Source organism: Dendrobium catenatum, unplaced genomic scaffold (genome assembly GCF_001605985.2).
Source record: "Dendrobium catenatum unplaced genomic scaffold, ASM160598v2 fragScaff_scaffold_156, whole genome shotgun sequence".
Taxonomy (NCBI): Eukaryota; Viridiplantae; Streptophyta; class Magnoliopsida; order Asparagales; family Orchidaceae; genus Dendrobium; species Dendrobium catenatum.
The window spans coordinates 5,153,853-5,169,228 of NW_021318618.1; the positions used below are offsets into that span (position 1 = coordinate 5,153,853).

Here is a 15,376-nt window from a genome sequence, read left to right on the forward strand (position 1 = left end):
AATTAAAACTGATTGTTAGGTGAGTTGCGTTCATAGCTCTCCCTGCATGTTAACTGATGAGTGGTTGCATTCATCGTCAAATTCCTTTTATGTGTCAATCGACGAACTTTTGTATTAGCTTGCATGTATTTCAGTGTTTATGGGGACTGTTTCAGGTGCTTGCAAGTTAGTTAACCTCGGTCGTAGAACTTTTGCATTGCAGGTTCGTTTACTGTCATTGCTCACATATAGGCTAATGTGTGCATTGCAAGCTTGTACATTAAAGGTTTTGCATACGAAAAATCTTTTGTCATTGCTAGCACATGTTCGCATTCGCCATATGCTGCACTGCATATGTCTGTAGGAGGGGTATTATCATCTACCAATGAATCTAGTATGTTCATTTGCATGTGAATATTGATTGTGGGATGAACTGCACTCATCATTAATTTCTTCATACATTTTAGCCCCCATTGCTTATAAGGTCCAATGCATTTGATTGCATGTTAATCTCGTGTTCATAACAAACAGGTATGGTTGCTTGCGTGCTGATTAGGGTTCACTGCAAGAAGGCCGTTATATTCGTTAATGCATCCTACACGCTTTGTTTGTAAGCATTGAATGCTCTACTGCTGCCATGCAGAGATAACTTGTCGTGTATGTTTGCTAATCCTTTACTATCTTTGAAGATAACTTATGGTTTAGTTGCATTTCAGCTGGCATGGCAATTCTTTGACATTCATCGAAAACTTCAAGTCACTGTCTGCATATAAATTACTGTATTTTCCATAACTTAGTCAATTTTTACTTACAAACGAGTCGCGTCACAAGTCTTTTCATTTGTTCGTTGACGTTCATTTGTGTGCATTGAACCATTATTTAGTATTTATATTTTCAAGTTCATTATGTATTTTAGAGTTCTAAGGTCCGGTGTCCTGTTAATTCATTTAAGCTTTGTTCCTTGCAGTTAATGCTTGGTTTTAAGTTTCAAGTTGTCTTGTTCAGTTCAAGTTCTAGTTCTAGGTCAATTATTCAAGTCAGTTCCTTTCTTTGTTGTGAATTTTGATAGCCTTTCAGTGTCTCCCCTGTTTAGGAGAAACTACATGAGTCTGGGTCATCCCACCACACTACGAGAGCGTGTATGATTGGTGTCGAGTAATACCGCGGCTGTATTTCTTCAACCTCACCACATTACGAGAGCGTGTATGGGTCTTCGAGAATAATTCAAACATTCAACAACACAAATCTATCAAGGTTTTAGTTCCTCGTAATTTGCACGAAGATGCCCAAATATCAATTAGCTTGCAATTACATGATATTAACTAGCTAATACAAATTTAAGAAAAGAAATGCAAGATAGTCATAGTATACTCAATCAACTTGGTAGAAATTTTTAGGAAGCCAATCATATTAAAAATTATGTTCATAACTTACTTGCATCTGGGGTGTTGATCGCAGCCAATAAAATAGCCAGACCCAAATCTGCTAACTTTAAATCTTAAAGTTCCTTCTTCGCAGCTGCATAAGTTATCAAGAGAAACAATGCTTTCTTCATGCTTTTAAAAGTGAAAGAGCAAAAATTGTGCAGATGACAGGACGGTAAAAAGCAAGTTTACAAAATAACAAAGCATCCCTGATATACCTTAACTTCCATAAATGTGAATAAAGTCAAAACATTACCCTCTTCATCTTTTGAGACACTAATGATTCAACACCTTAAATATGTGTTCAGATAACAGTATGAACATTAAGCGTATAAAAGATTTATAGAAGGAGACAGATTAGTTGATTATCATCAGGTGTTGGAGCCTTGGGATGCAGGATCTTGCGGCAATCATGCATGAGAATGGATCAATCAGGTCCACAAGGGATGCCAAGCTGGTTTTAGTGCAGGTAGACGACACATTGAACTTCAGTAAGAGAAGTGGACTGTGCATCAACAAAAAATATCGGCTGTGCATCAGTAATAAAGGCTAGTTAGGCATGAGGAGGCAGGTCAATCATTAACAAAGTTGGTGGTCTAAAGGGCGTCGATGAAGGTCAGCCTGTTGAAAGGATGTCAGAAAAGAGGTTGACCAGTCGTCAGTGAAGAAGATTCATTAGGCATTGTGAGCTCCGAAAATTCGTGCCCCGACCTCCCCTGCCTTCGGGAGAGTTTTGACGAATTAAGTTCTGGGGTAAAATTTCAAAAGGCATATTGGGTTTGAAATAAGATACTGATGTAAAATGAAAAAGGCTTTGCTATGGAAGATGGAAAAACTCCAGATGTCTCACAAATAAAATCTGAAAATATTCTTCAGGGTTTTATTCAAAACCTGAAAAAAAAAGGAATTCTTATTTGATTCTGAGAAGAAAATGAGGCTGTTAAGCTGAGGAGAAAATTCCCATCCACGTCAAATTCTGGCAGCAATTTGGAGTGCAAGAAACTTATGAAACGGCTCAATTTTGGAAGGATTAGGGAGAAGTAAAACAAGCAAAACATTTAAGGAGGAGGTGGCTGAGTTGTGGCTAGACTTTTGGAATTAATTCCAATTCAGGAGACTGAATTAAGTGGCTATAAGTTGATGTGACCACTTGGAGAATTTGCTCAGAAACCGTATGGATGATTGGAGGAATAGGAATTTATTTCCTAACCTGCAATCAGATTTTAGGAAATAACTTAAGAGGGGGGCTTGAGGAAATATCGGCCCAGGCAGATGGAGTTTAATTCCTGAAATTAATTTCCTTAGATTAGGGAATTAATTAGTATAGCAAGGCAAGGAGATCCGAAACAGTTCAGATTTATTATTCAGCTATTTTGTTTCAAAAAAAAAAAAAACTGAAATCCCAAGAAAGGGACTTGAGGGAATTCGGCCAACAGCAGCAGTTTTTTTTTCTTTCTTTTTTTGGAAATCTGTCCAAAGAAAAATAACGGCACTTAATTGATGGATTTCAAAATCACTTTAATAATAGGGAGGAGGCCAGCTGAATTAAGGGGAGATGGAAGGATGTAATGAGAGCATTTAAGGCTTCTTAAATTTGAATTTAAAATTCAAATGAATTTAGAATTCAAATGAATTTAAATTAAGGACTTGATGGAATTTGCTTAATGTTAGGGAATTAAGGAAAGAACCAATTAAACCCCTTTTGAATTTGAAAATCAAATCGGATTGAAAAAGGAAACTTTCCAAAAATAACTTTCCTAAATTAGGAAAGATTTCGAATTTCAAAATGCATGATTTTGAATTTGAAATCAGCCCAAAATATGAACACCCAAATTAGGCAAGGATTTCAATGGGGAGAAGGAGGTGGAAGGTGAGATTCACGGGTGGGTGGGGGAGGTGGCCGGCGGGTGAGGGAAGTGGCCGGTGGCGGGTGACAACGAATCGAACACGAGAAATAAAGAACGAAAATTAGTAGAACAAGAAGACCTAGAACTCACAAAGAGATCTAGCTCTTCCCAAAACTCACTAAGAGATTTGGGAGAGGGATGCACTCACAAAGAGAACACAATGTAGAGAACTCACTAAGAGATCTAAAAGATGGAACTCACAAAGAGAACACAAAAAGCAAATTTTCATTAACCATTCATCATCCCATTACATAAGAAAGGGCCTCTATATATAGGCCTAAGAAACTAAAACAAGACACATATGCCCCTAAGGCTTACATAGGACGACCCTCTTAAGTGAGGGTAAAAACGGAAAATTCATAATAAAAATTTAAAAATTACAAATAAAATATAAGAAAACGTGGGATAATGACAGCCGTTGATCTTCAGCTCCTCGGATAGTCATGGACGGTTGGATGTCCGCATCAGATACTACCCAAAAATTTCGCCCTCATTTTGCGAGGACTTTATGATCTTTGTTCTGGTTATAGTAACAACATGGGTTTAGGTGTTTAAAGGTTTGATATTTAAAATTGAAAATTTCACCATCTTGCACTTAAAGTGAATAGTGGGGGAAGTGATGATGGATCCAATCAAGATCCCATGGTTTCGTCATCCTAAGCCATCGTGGTCCATAGTCTACTTAGTTAGAGGAAGAAGTCGACCCAACCTGACAGAAGGATCCTTGTCGACAAACATGGGTTGTGTCGTCCAAGGGAACCTTGTAGACATGGGATGAGTATTTGCCTAAGGGAAAAAATTTGAATCCACCTTAGCTAACAAAGGGCTTTGTGCCCTATCAATTATATCCTATTGATTTCTATCTCAAGGATTTGATGTCATTAGGGAGCATACGGGCTTCAGCCATGACTACAATTTAGTGGTGTCATTTAGCGGCAAAACACCGAGTTCAAAGGGCCCCGATCATAATTGTTTACCTGCAATGCCATTTGGAGGCAAAACCGCCGGTTAGAAAACATGTGCCATGGCCCCATTGGCAAGAGATTGTTTCAGAATGAATCCTAGTGATATTCTCGACCAGACATTAGCTCTTTATGAGATGAAGTGGTATTTGAATTTATCCACCTCGGCAAACTATTGTGGAGGGTTGATAGATTTTTGCTTTAAGCGTTTTGATGGTTAATTTCAATTTTAAATATTTTAGATTTTGGAATATTTGGAATCAGAGGTCATTTGAGCACTTTAGAAACATGTCGCACCCGTTGACCATCGCTTGCGTCGTTGATTTCGGCCTTTTTTGTGTTCTTTAGTGAATGGGTCATTGAATTCAGCCTTTTTTGTGTTCTTTAGTGCATGGGTCAACATGGTCCCTCTAAGATATTCCACTAGTAATACTCAAGATCTCCAAAATGTGATGCTCTATAGAGGTTTCATATATCGCATCCTTGTTATGGTGGTTTAACATTTATTTGTCTCATGGTTTTTTACAATTATTCTAACTCAGCATTCAAGACACAACTAGAATTAACTATTGACATTGTCATATGCAGGCAGACACCTAGGTATTCATCTCTGAATATCTATTAAGTATATCAATGACCAATAGTAAAATATATGGGCATTAACATTGCGATAAAAGAAAATTTTCATTTAGAATTCCTGTTATAATCATATCCATGACCTACGAAACATAGGGACTTAATACTTGATGTAACTTTCCCATAATTTAAAAGAAACCTGCATTTTTGGCTCCATGCGCCACTACAGGATAGGCACCATTATAGAAGAGAAAATACCTAACTCATAAATACCTTGGGCACAATCTGCTATCATTAGGAAGTGAAGAGAATAGTATGTGACCAAATTTCTCCTCCAACATTTTCTCAACCTATCAGAGAAGCATAAACAATACAAACTCTCTCAGAAAGCCGCAAATATATTGTCAGAGAAAGTAATAGCCAGAGATTCAAATCGTCAACAAATAATAACCTGATGAATGTGAGCATTGCTTGCCAAATTGCAATATTCAATAAATCGAGACCAATAATCTCTCAAAAGACCCTTCCATTCAGTCGTGCCAGCAGAAACATTATCAAGCTGATGAAGGCAACCAGAAACCAAAATAAGAGAGACAATGACAAGAAACACTTCCAACTAGTTTGACGAAATACTGTTTAGTATTTTGAAAACAAAAAAGAAATCATAATAGTCAACTTGGTAACAGATTGAGGCTTTTTTTGGGACAGTTTTTTTGTTGCTTTCTAAATTAGCTTTCTAGTATAAAAATTTCTTGAATTAGAAAAGTTAATACTAGAAAATCATTTTAGGAAGCAGTTTGAAAGCTGCCTCAAATGAAGCCTGAGTCAAATAACATACACACCAGCATAAGCAAAAGATAAGTTCCGAACTGTGCTATAATGTATGTTTCAATTTTGGTTTTGGACACTTACAAAGGGTGACTTGTTTGGTTTGAAAAAGGTGCTACGTAAAAGAATACCTAGTAAAAAAAAAAACTTAGTGGTGTTTAGATGTAAAGTGCCACAATTTCCCAACCTTCATTTAAGCTATTCCCATAATAAAACCCACCCAAAAACACAGAAGAAGTTTCAAGACATTCACTTTGAGCCAAATGACACCAAAAGGAGTTCACTAGTTATGCTAGCATCACAAATACAGCTCTTTTTGGTTTTTCTTTTAAGTTCCGAACTTTATTTTAGGTTATATAAAATTTTAATCGCATAATATAATATACCTAATTAAATGCAAGATAATTAAATATAATGAATCATCTGATTGTAAAGTCAATTATGAAAAGGCAATTTAAAACAAAATAATACAGTAATCATGATTAATATATTAATAAAAAAATTACGCTAAATAAAAGGCCTTTCAGGAGATTACAAAATGCATCGACTGGATGTTAATTCGAAAGAGCAAAAATTGTTTTTAATAGGAAAAACTTTCAAAACAGGATGAAAACCAATAAAATGATGGATGGAATTCGATATAATGGACGGTTTCTACTTTAATGCTGGCCAAATCTCTTGAAACAAGTGAAAGAAAACAGTTTCAGCCAATGCTCTTGACCTTGAAACTAATTATAAAATTCAGTTTTACGAACTTCCATTTCCATTTAGGGATTGTTTGGTAGGAATACAAAAAAGTGTAAAGTACTCTAAATATAGGGGATTCTTGAAAATTTTGGTGTTTAATTGGAATACAAACTTGAGCTAAGTAAAGTAAAGTAAATGTAGTGTAAATCATTTTAGTTCATTTTTGAAATAAATAAAACTCACCATGTTTTTAGTGAAAATTGTTTAAACCGCAACCAAAAGCTCACTTGATCGCCACCCACCATCGTCGTCATCCACTGCCGCCATCCCCCACTAACTACCACCATCGCCGACCACCAACACCACTACTGGCGACCGCCACTACCCACCGTCGGCCACCACCACCATCGGCCACCCTCGCCGTTGAGGGCCACCGCCTTCAGGATCGCCACCCACCATCGTCGTCATCCACTGCCGCCATCCCCCACTAACTACCACCATCGCCGACCACCAACACCACTACTGGCGACCGCCACCACCCACCGCCGGCCACCACCACCATCGGCCACCCTCGCCACTGAGGACCACCCCCTTCAGCCACCACCACCGTCAACCACCACCAGTCGCAATCATTTTTGGACCTTACACTACATTCATTCTTCAAACCAAACAAAAAAAATACCATTCACTTGAATTACAACTAAAATTACACTCCATGCATTCGATTTCAAATCTACTCAAATGAAAACTTTTAAACTCTAACGTTGACCTCCATAATTCAAGTTTTCTTCAACTCTCTCTAATCTTACCAACAAGAAGATTATCATCAGCAAAAGGCATACACCAAGATACATCTATTGCAAATGTCTAGTAAGAACATCCAATGACTAAAGCAAAAAGATATGGGCATAAAGCTGATCCTTGATATAATCTGACTAAAATAGGAAAAATGCATCGTCAAACCAGCTTTGTTTAAACATAAGTAACAGCTCCTCTATATATATATATATATATATATTAATGACTTGAATATAAGCACTGTTAACTCCTTTCTTTTCTAGAACTCTCGAGAACATTTCTCTTTGAACTTTACCATATGCTATCTCAAAATCAATAAATATCATACATAGATCCTCCTTACTCTATATTTCTCTATCTCTCAATTTTGCTGACTATTAAATTTTTAAATTTAATGGAAATTTAAGCCTCGAACGATTAACTTTGAAACTTTTTGGGGCATTTCAAAAATCATGTAATCCTCTCAAATTGAGATTAGCTATTAATGCGATCATCCTTGAGGTGACATTTAACTCACTTGAAAATATTTGCATTTGCAACATAGAGAGAATTGATTTTAAAAATGAATTGCTAAGGTTGATATTCATTTCGATGCAGCCATCATTAAGATTTTAAATAATTTAATTTTTTATTTAAACCTTGTTAACTCTGCCTGTTCGCCAACAAAAGATCGAGTTCAAATAACAATTTTGTGACTTGTTATATAAACATTGACCTCAAGAGTTCACATTTTATAGTAATTTTTCTTTATATAAGGCTTTGAGAGCTTAATGTGAACATAAAAAACAAATATCTTCATGAGTTTTACGGTTGTATATTTATTTGTTAAGTTCTAGTCTTGTCAACTACAATTCTTTCAAGGAGGAGAATCAGACTTAAAATTTAAATAAATTTTTATTTTAGCACGTGCATCATTCCCAAGCCTTAAATTTGAGAGTTCAACACATTGGTTGGAGCACATAAAGGAAAATTATCGTTCAACTTATTATTTGACTCTCGCAACATTTTCAAATGATGATATTAAGCACTTAACATGCTTGTTAGAGCAAATGCAAGAAATTTATTTGACTCTTGCAACATTTTCAAATGATGATATTAAGCACTTAACATGCTTGTTAGAGCAAATGCAAGAAATTTAAATTTAATAGCCCAATGTCTTGCACATGCTTTTTTATGAAATTTTATGAGGAAATAACTAGATATTGGTCTTATTTTGTTTAAATCAAACCTATTAAACATGTTTTCTTCTTCTCTTTAATGGTTTAAATAACCTTATAAATATCAAATAAATTTAGCATATTTTTTGTATTAATCAGGCCTTAAGATTAATTAAGAGAGTTAATTAAACTTGATTTTAGGTATTTGAGCCCTAATTAGGTTAAATAAAATAAGATTGACTGAAATTTAGCAAAAGCCAATCAACGAATATATTTCAATACTGATCTTCACTCTATCAAGTAAACCCTTACTAATTAAGAAAACTCGATTGACTCTAAATTTATCTAATTAGCAGATAGACAATCAAATAAGTGTGATTGACCAGTGTGCCTGTGCATGTGTGTGTGTGCGCGCGCGTGCGTGTGCGTGTGCGTGTGTATGTGTGCTTGTGCGCGTGTGCATGTGTGTGTGTGCGCTTGTGCGTCTGTGCGTGTGCGCGTGATAAAAAAAAAAGTGTGATTGACCACAATTTTGGGGTAAAAAAATGAATCCGTATTACTGCAGAATTTTGAATTTCACAGTTTAATCGCAATTTAATGAGTCAAGTCATATAATTGTGACTATTTTCATGAATTTATGCATGCCCTTTGTTGATGCGCCATCCCATGATGATAGTTGTATTAATAGTGAATTATGTGTAGGTTAGCAAAAAAAATTTATTGTAGAGCTTGTTGGTATTTTAGTGAGTGCTACTTTAATAAAAATATTTTGGGAGTTGTGGTTTAGCATTTTTTTGTTAAACAAATTTGTTGTTTAGTATGTTCTCAATTGATGTTAATTTGGCATACAGAAGCATTATTTCATCATTTGATCAAGTGATAAATTGTGTCTAAATCTGTATTCGTCCTGCCCATTCGTCAAGCTTCTATAGTCCAGATTATACCAAAAGCTCATACTATTTCCTTCATGTTTTAGGGACCAAGAAAATGCACCTCAACACAACTTCGAAGAGCTCTGCTAAAGGTTCAAAAACGTGGGCACACCTTGAAACGAATTACAAATACAAAACGTAGAAAGGTTGTATTGAATTTATGTTAAGTAATAACAAAATGCTAAAAAAAAACTATAATTAAACAGTTCAATAGATAGCATCTGACCAGAAAAGATAGATACCTCAGTCTCCATATCAGCGGTAAAGCTATAATTAGTAACTTCTGAAAAATGATGGGAAAGAAATTCCGAGACCTGCCAAAAGCATAAGAAAACAATTAACATAGATAAATAAGAAATCTAGAACCTAACCTAAAGCAACAAGTGCCAAAAATTCTATGTTGAACAAAAGAAACTCAGAGAAAATAAGATGGAAAAAATGAAAGTTCAATAGTATCTAAGTAGAAAATAGTGGTTTGAAGAACAGCTACTTGTCTTAAGCACTCAAAGGCCAAATTTCGAGTAGAATAACTCTATTGAAATGGGATTGAAAATCCTAAAGGTTCCGTAATTACACTTTGTTTTTTTTTTCTCAAGGTAAGAAGAAACCAAGAATGAACAACATACCATTCGACCTCGAAATTCAGGATGAAGAACTCGATTTTTCATTGTCACATAGCTTCTATCCTGGATAACATAGCCAATTCAATCAAAGTATTGCATACAACATAGTTTCAATCTATTATATTCAAACAAACGGAAGAAAAATAGTTAGAATGATAGATTCAAACACTCAGAAGAAACATAATGGCTTTAAACCATATATTTACATCCAAAATATTAAATATCATATCAAAGAAAAAAAAGAAACGAGAAATCAAGCACAAGAAGATAGCATTCTTAGAATAAAATTGCAGAGTCAAAGGTCTACCCAACAGTATTGCATGCACTCAATAAAAAACTACAATAAATCCGATGAATAAAATTCTAGGAATCTTAATGATAGCCAAACAAACACTCAGAGATTGGTTTTGGACTTGGTTTTTAAACTCCGTGCAAGAGATAAGCTATATGTTAAAACACTATACATGATACATGCTAGCACAAGAAAATTGCATTTTCATGGACAAAGATGATAGAAAGAGAAATGCTGTATCAACTGATTATGCATTTCTTATTAGCACTTACATCAACAACATTGAAATGCATATCATTGTAAACGTTAAATTATCAAAATATTTACAAGCAGATATTAAAAGTAAAGTCATTCACATCAAAAGAATACCTGCAGCACTTTCATTATGGATGCGTAAGTCGATGGTCTTCCAATTCCAAGTTCTTCCAACTTTTTAACCTAAATGAAAGATGTTCAATCATTAGACATAAACAAAAATCAGTATTTTATGGCTGTTTAGGGATTTAAAAATATCACAGAGAGGTGCATCTTGCAGAACTAAAACTTGGAAGCATGAAAACAAACTTAAAAGCAGAATGGAGAAATCACCAAGGCTCCCTCAGAGTATCGTGAAGGTGGTTTAGTATAATGCTGACTAAGGTCCACCTTAATCAATGATAATGAGTCCTTAACCTACCAACAAGAAACAAAAAATTAGATAGAAAAATATCTTTAGTAAGCAGAAGGTTGGCACGACAAGCATCAAATGAAAAGCTAAAAAGAGAAAAACAGGAATCCAACTCAATATAGATATTTATATGGATGAGTTTTTGCACTTTCGTATCGACTCATAAATGGATGAACAAATAAATAATACCTCGTGTTTACCTCCATCAAACCATTATAGAAAATACTCCAATAAAAATACAGGCAAACATGCATAATTTCATATGCAGTCAATAACTTATCCACATACAAGCATACATGCATAATTAAAAGTAAATTCATGCTTTTATAATTAATGCATGTGCACATACTTTGATGTATGTAGAGATGTACATGCAAGTATGTGACATGGATATTTACAAATGTGGATGGGCATGCATGTAGAGATGTATTTATGTGTATGTGATGCAAATATTTGTGAACACCTATTTAGATCCAAGCATGTGAAAGAACATGCAGAAATGGAAGTACACAATGTAAATGCCAGTATGTGCCCATTTAAACGAATTCATATATGCACGCATAAATATCCAAGCATGTTATTTATTCAGGAGAAATGATTGTATACAAAGCATGCGACATACAAATGTGTCACATGGATACTAGTTATCTATATGTTGCACGTACTTTTTTATACAAACATAAATAAGCCACAGTGCACACTCATTAATAGTACAAAATTAATTCACATAGAAAAAGATGGTTTGCGCACGATTGGCTTAAGTCCTATGCTTAGAAAAACTACATTTCCCCCATCAATAGATTTTGAGCATACAATGATCAAAATAAAATCAACACCGCTGACATAAACTCACATAATGAGAAATATCTAAAAACCAAAATCCACAACTTCTAAGATGGTTTAGATAGAAAAAAATAAGCACAAGAAACGGTTGAATGACAGAAATGATAACGCTAAGTAGAAAAAATGGGGTTATTTAAAAATGTAAGTTATGGGATTTATCATAAATGAAAAGATTTGCATAAATGTAAACTAAATTCATTTTGAGTAACTTGATGAAATTATTATTAATTACAATCAGTATAGAGGGTCCTTCTCATAATTAATAATTTTATTATGACTTGTTTTTTGTAATTAGGATTTCATAAGTTTTATAAGGGGCTAGCCTATTTAAACCCACACCCCTCTTAGGGAAAAAGATCAGTTTTTGGTTGATTTTTGTCCCAGAAATTCCTGATTTGAACAGCAGTCCATGTTTTTGTGCAGGCAGAGAGGGATGAAAAGCTTACTGGAGTCTGAAACTCCGCCACAACAGATTGTCGGAGCTCCGGCGCCATCTTCACTTAAGAAACAAGAAGGGGTGATTATTTTCTTGCAGGCTGTGAAGATAATTTTCTGAAGCATATCTTGTCTTCTTGTCTCCCTTTATATTTTTCTTGCAGATTTTTAAAACTGGAAGCAATATGGAGAGGCGTCATGGGAAGTTCTGTGGCTGGACACAGGGGAAGAAAAAGGTAGTTTGCTGAGGCTGAGGTCGGTAAGGAAAAATGGAAATAACGATAGCAGGAACGGTAAGAAAGCCCTTGGTGGACACAGCTCTCATGCAGATCATTGCTTTGCAACTATCTTGAATGAACAAACAAGCCAAACTAGATTCTCTGTTGTGTTATTATTTGATACTGTACTTCTTTCTTTATTGAGCAATTGATCTACCTAGATCTTCGTTGAATTGGACTGTAGGTCTGCTGGAAATTCCTGTCAACCTAGGATTTCGGAAGTCTGGATGAAAGGCAGCGTCTTGATCAAGCTTAGAAGGCCATTGTAGGGACACGGTGGTCATTGAAGCTTGCATGGAACCTTGTCATCCATGGCAGATAATCTAGAAGAACTGGGACAGTGAGGATCAAGGGATTACCGCCACAGATTATCCTTGTTTGGAGCCTTTTCTTGGCTGGAACAGAAGAGGACAGCAGGGAAAGGAACACAAAATATAAGTCCGAAATTCTGGAAGTAGGTAGGATCTTTTCCTGAATTTTAGAGAATTGTCGCAGAATTGTCCAATCTAGTTCCAAGAAATTTTAGGTTGGCAAGGAATTAGGTGAGCAGCAGCATTGGTTGCTGGGTGACGGGCAGCAGAGGCTTCATTTGTGGCTGATAGTAGAAGGAACCGGTACTAGTGTTTAAAGGTCAAGAGTTGTTAGTCTTGATGCAGAATCAAAATCATGGTAGTTCAAAAGAAAATAGGTTCCTTATTCTTACTAAGTTCAGATTCTTGTAGCCTTCTAGATTACATTATTGTCTTTAGCTTGGCGTCCAGAACATTAGTGGGATCTTAATTTAGTTTTCCTTCCTAAAAGTCTCATTGGTCAATTTATTGGTGTGTTACTCGCCACTAGATGTACTGAAATTTTGACAAATTTCATGATTGGGTCTCCCATAAATAAAGAAACAAAAAGGAATTCATGATCTATATGGTAAAATTCAATAAATTTTGTTCCCTTCCTAGTTTCAGAAGTAAAGATGAGCATGAAGGATATTTATAAGGGTTTTCAGCTAAAAGAAAGATACGTATAAAAAAAAAACTAAAAAGTCAACATTTGCAGTTGACAAGCATGAAGCCTTGCATTAATTCTCACTTTGCATAAATACAACATCCAACGAACAACTAAAATTGACTTTTATATATTTTGAAAATATCTTTACCTTATACCAAAAAAGGCCATTCATCTACTGCTAGGCCATGACAGTTCACAATCATATGGTCATTTGATAAAGGAAGCTAATATTTCTATGATCAACACATGAGATCAGGTTTTGAAAAATCAAATCAAACCGTCTGCTTCAGGCACTACAGATCGGTTCCTCCTGGCCCATATCGAAAAAACTTCTCTGGTGCGAATTTCACCCTTTTAAGCTTGCTATGCTGGCTTTTTGGCGTGGTTTATGGAAAATTTTAGCCAACTGATCATTAAGAAAGCACCAACCTCTTCCTTGTGAGCCTTAATGTGTGTAGATTAGAGACGACAAAAGAATAGTTCCCTAGAGGAGAATTAGGATGTTTTAACAAATTCCCCTATGTCGGATTCTTCTAATTCCAGTCGTGTCATTCATTATCACATTATACATATGTCAAAATGATGTATATTCATGCTTTTTTTTCATGGACATGTACATCTGTTTGTATGTAGATGTATGTCTCTACATAGTGAACATGTTTATGCTTATCCATGCATCTAAATATCGGAATGCAAATATATGCATGTGTGTGTATGTATCAAAATGAATATATGAACATTTTTATGGATCTAATTATTCAAGTACACGTGTATGTATGAAATTGGGTGTGGAGATGCATGCATAAATTTATGCTTATATAAACATGTGCTAGTATACTTGTATCTATGTTTACTATATGCATGTATGAATGTATATATATTTCTGTGTATGTTCCCAAATGTATGTACAATTTTTGTGTGAAAGTACAATTGGTACATATGTTGTATGGTGCATGCATGATCTTCGCAAATGAATAAGAGAATGTGTCTGTTTTTACAACAGTACATAAGTGTGTAAGCACCAGTTATGAACTTATGATGTGAGGCCGTAGAATAAGCATGTGTATAACAAAGTTTGTTTTAATTTCTACTCATTTTGTCAGTTTTCTTCTCGTGTGTCTTTTGTGTTCAAGAAATATAGGGTCCCCTATATTCCTTGTCTACATCAGCACGTCTACTTGGATGCATGTGTATTTAATGGTGCATTTGTTAAAATGCTAGATGAATATTGATTCAGCTTAAATTAACAATAATGAATAAATTAAGTAGACGGGTAATAGATCGAATTTAATGGATGAATATTTTAAAAAAATGGAATCTTAATGAGTATGATTTACCTTCAATTCTTGTAGAACCACAAAAGCAGCCTCATCAAAACCATCTTCCTTGTGATAACTTCCATCGACTCCAGCATCCTTATCCTGATGTAGTAGAGAAACTTTAACATTCAGCTACACTTGGAAGCAATAAGATAAAAAGTAAATCTACTCAACCACTTCCAACAGAACGATCTAGTTTACTGGGAAAGAAATTTAGCTATATATGAACATCAATGGAACGATCCATCTAAATAACATTCTTCATAAATTATCATTGCTAAAATATCAAAAAAAGAGTACCATCTAAAGCTACTTTATATAACAAGTTAACCAAACTTTACAAAATCCATGTATTTGGAGTTGAAAAATAAAATTGAATATCATCTATTTAAAGAGCTTCAAGATATAAAGGTATCAATCTTTTCCATATACCCCACAAAACATAAGATGAATGCACATATGGATGTGGACAGATGCACGCCTACATGCCCAAATATCTTCCGTCAAATGCAGATGTGTGAGCAAGCACAAAAGATGCATGATCACCTGCACACATACAGGGACAAAAATGCACATATAAAGCAACAAACATTCAAAACAGTATTAATGCACATGTACAAACAGACACTAACAATCAAGTAAACAGAATCGCTCACATGCATAAATATAT

General features: G+C 35.0%; 1 protein-coding gene across 2 annotated transcripts in view; it reads right to left on the bottom strand.

Moving 5' to 3' along the window:
* Window positions 1–15,376, bottom strand: part of LOC110113406 (DNA topoisomerase 1) — an 84,286-nt gene that overhangs the window by 12,694 nt on the left and 56,216 nt on the right. The window contains exons 9-16 of one of the 2 annotated variants that reach the window (XM_020845980.2): window positions 14,725–14,808; window positions 10,754–10,837; window positions 10,535–10,603; window positions 9,877–9,936; window positions 9,493–9,564; window positions 5,300–5,407; window positions 5,122–5,198; window positions 1,414–1,497 (exon numbers count right to left, since the gene is read on the bottom strand). In XM_020845980.2, coding sequence (XP_020701639.1) covers window positions 1,414–1,497; window positions 5,122–5,198; window positions 5,300–5,407; window positions 9,493–9,564; window positions 9,877–9,936; window positions 10,535–10,603; window positions 10,754–10,837; window positions 14,725–14,808 — 638 coding nt within the window. Of the gene's footprint in view, window positions 1–1,404; window positions 1,498–5,106; window positions 5,199–5,299; window positions 5,408–9,492; window positions 9,565–9,876; window positions 9,937–10,534; window positions 10,604–10,753; window positions 10,838–14,724; window positions 14,809–15,376 lie in introns of those variants that run through there. The other variant, XM_028692146.1, reaches the window with a different exon arrangement.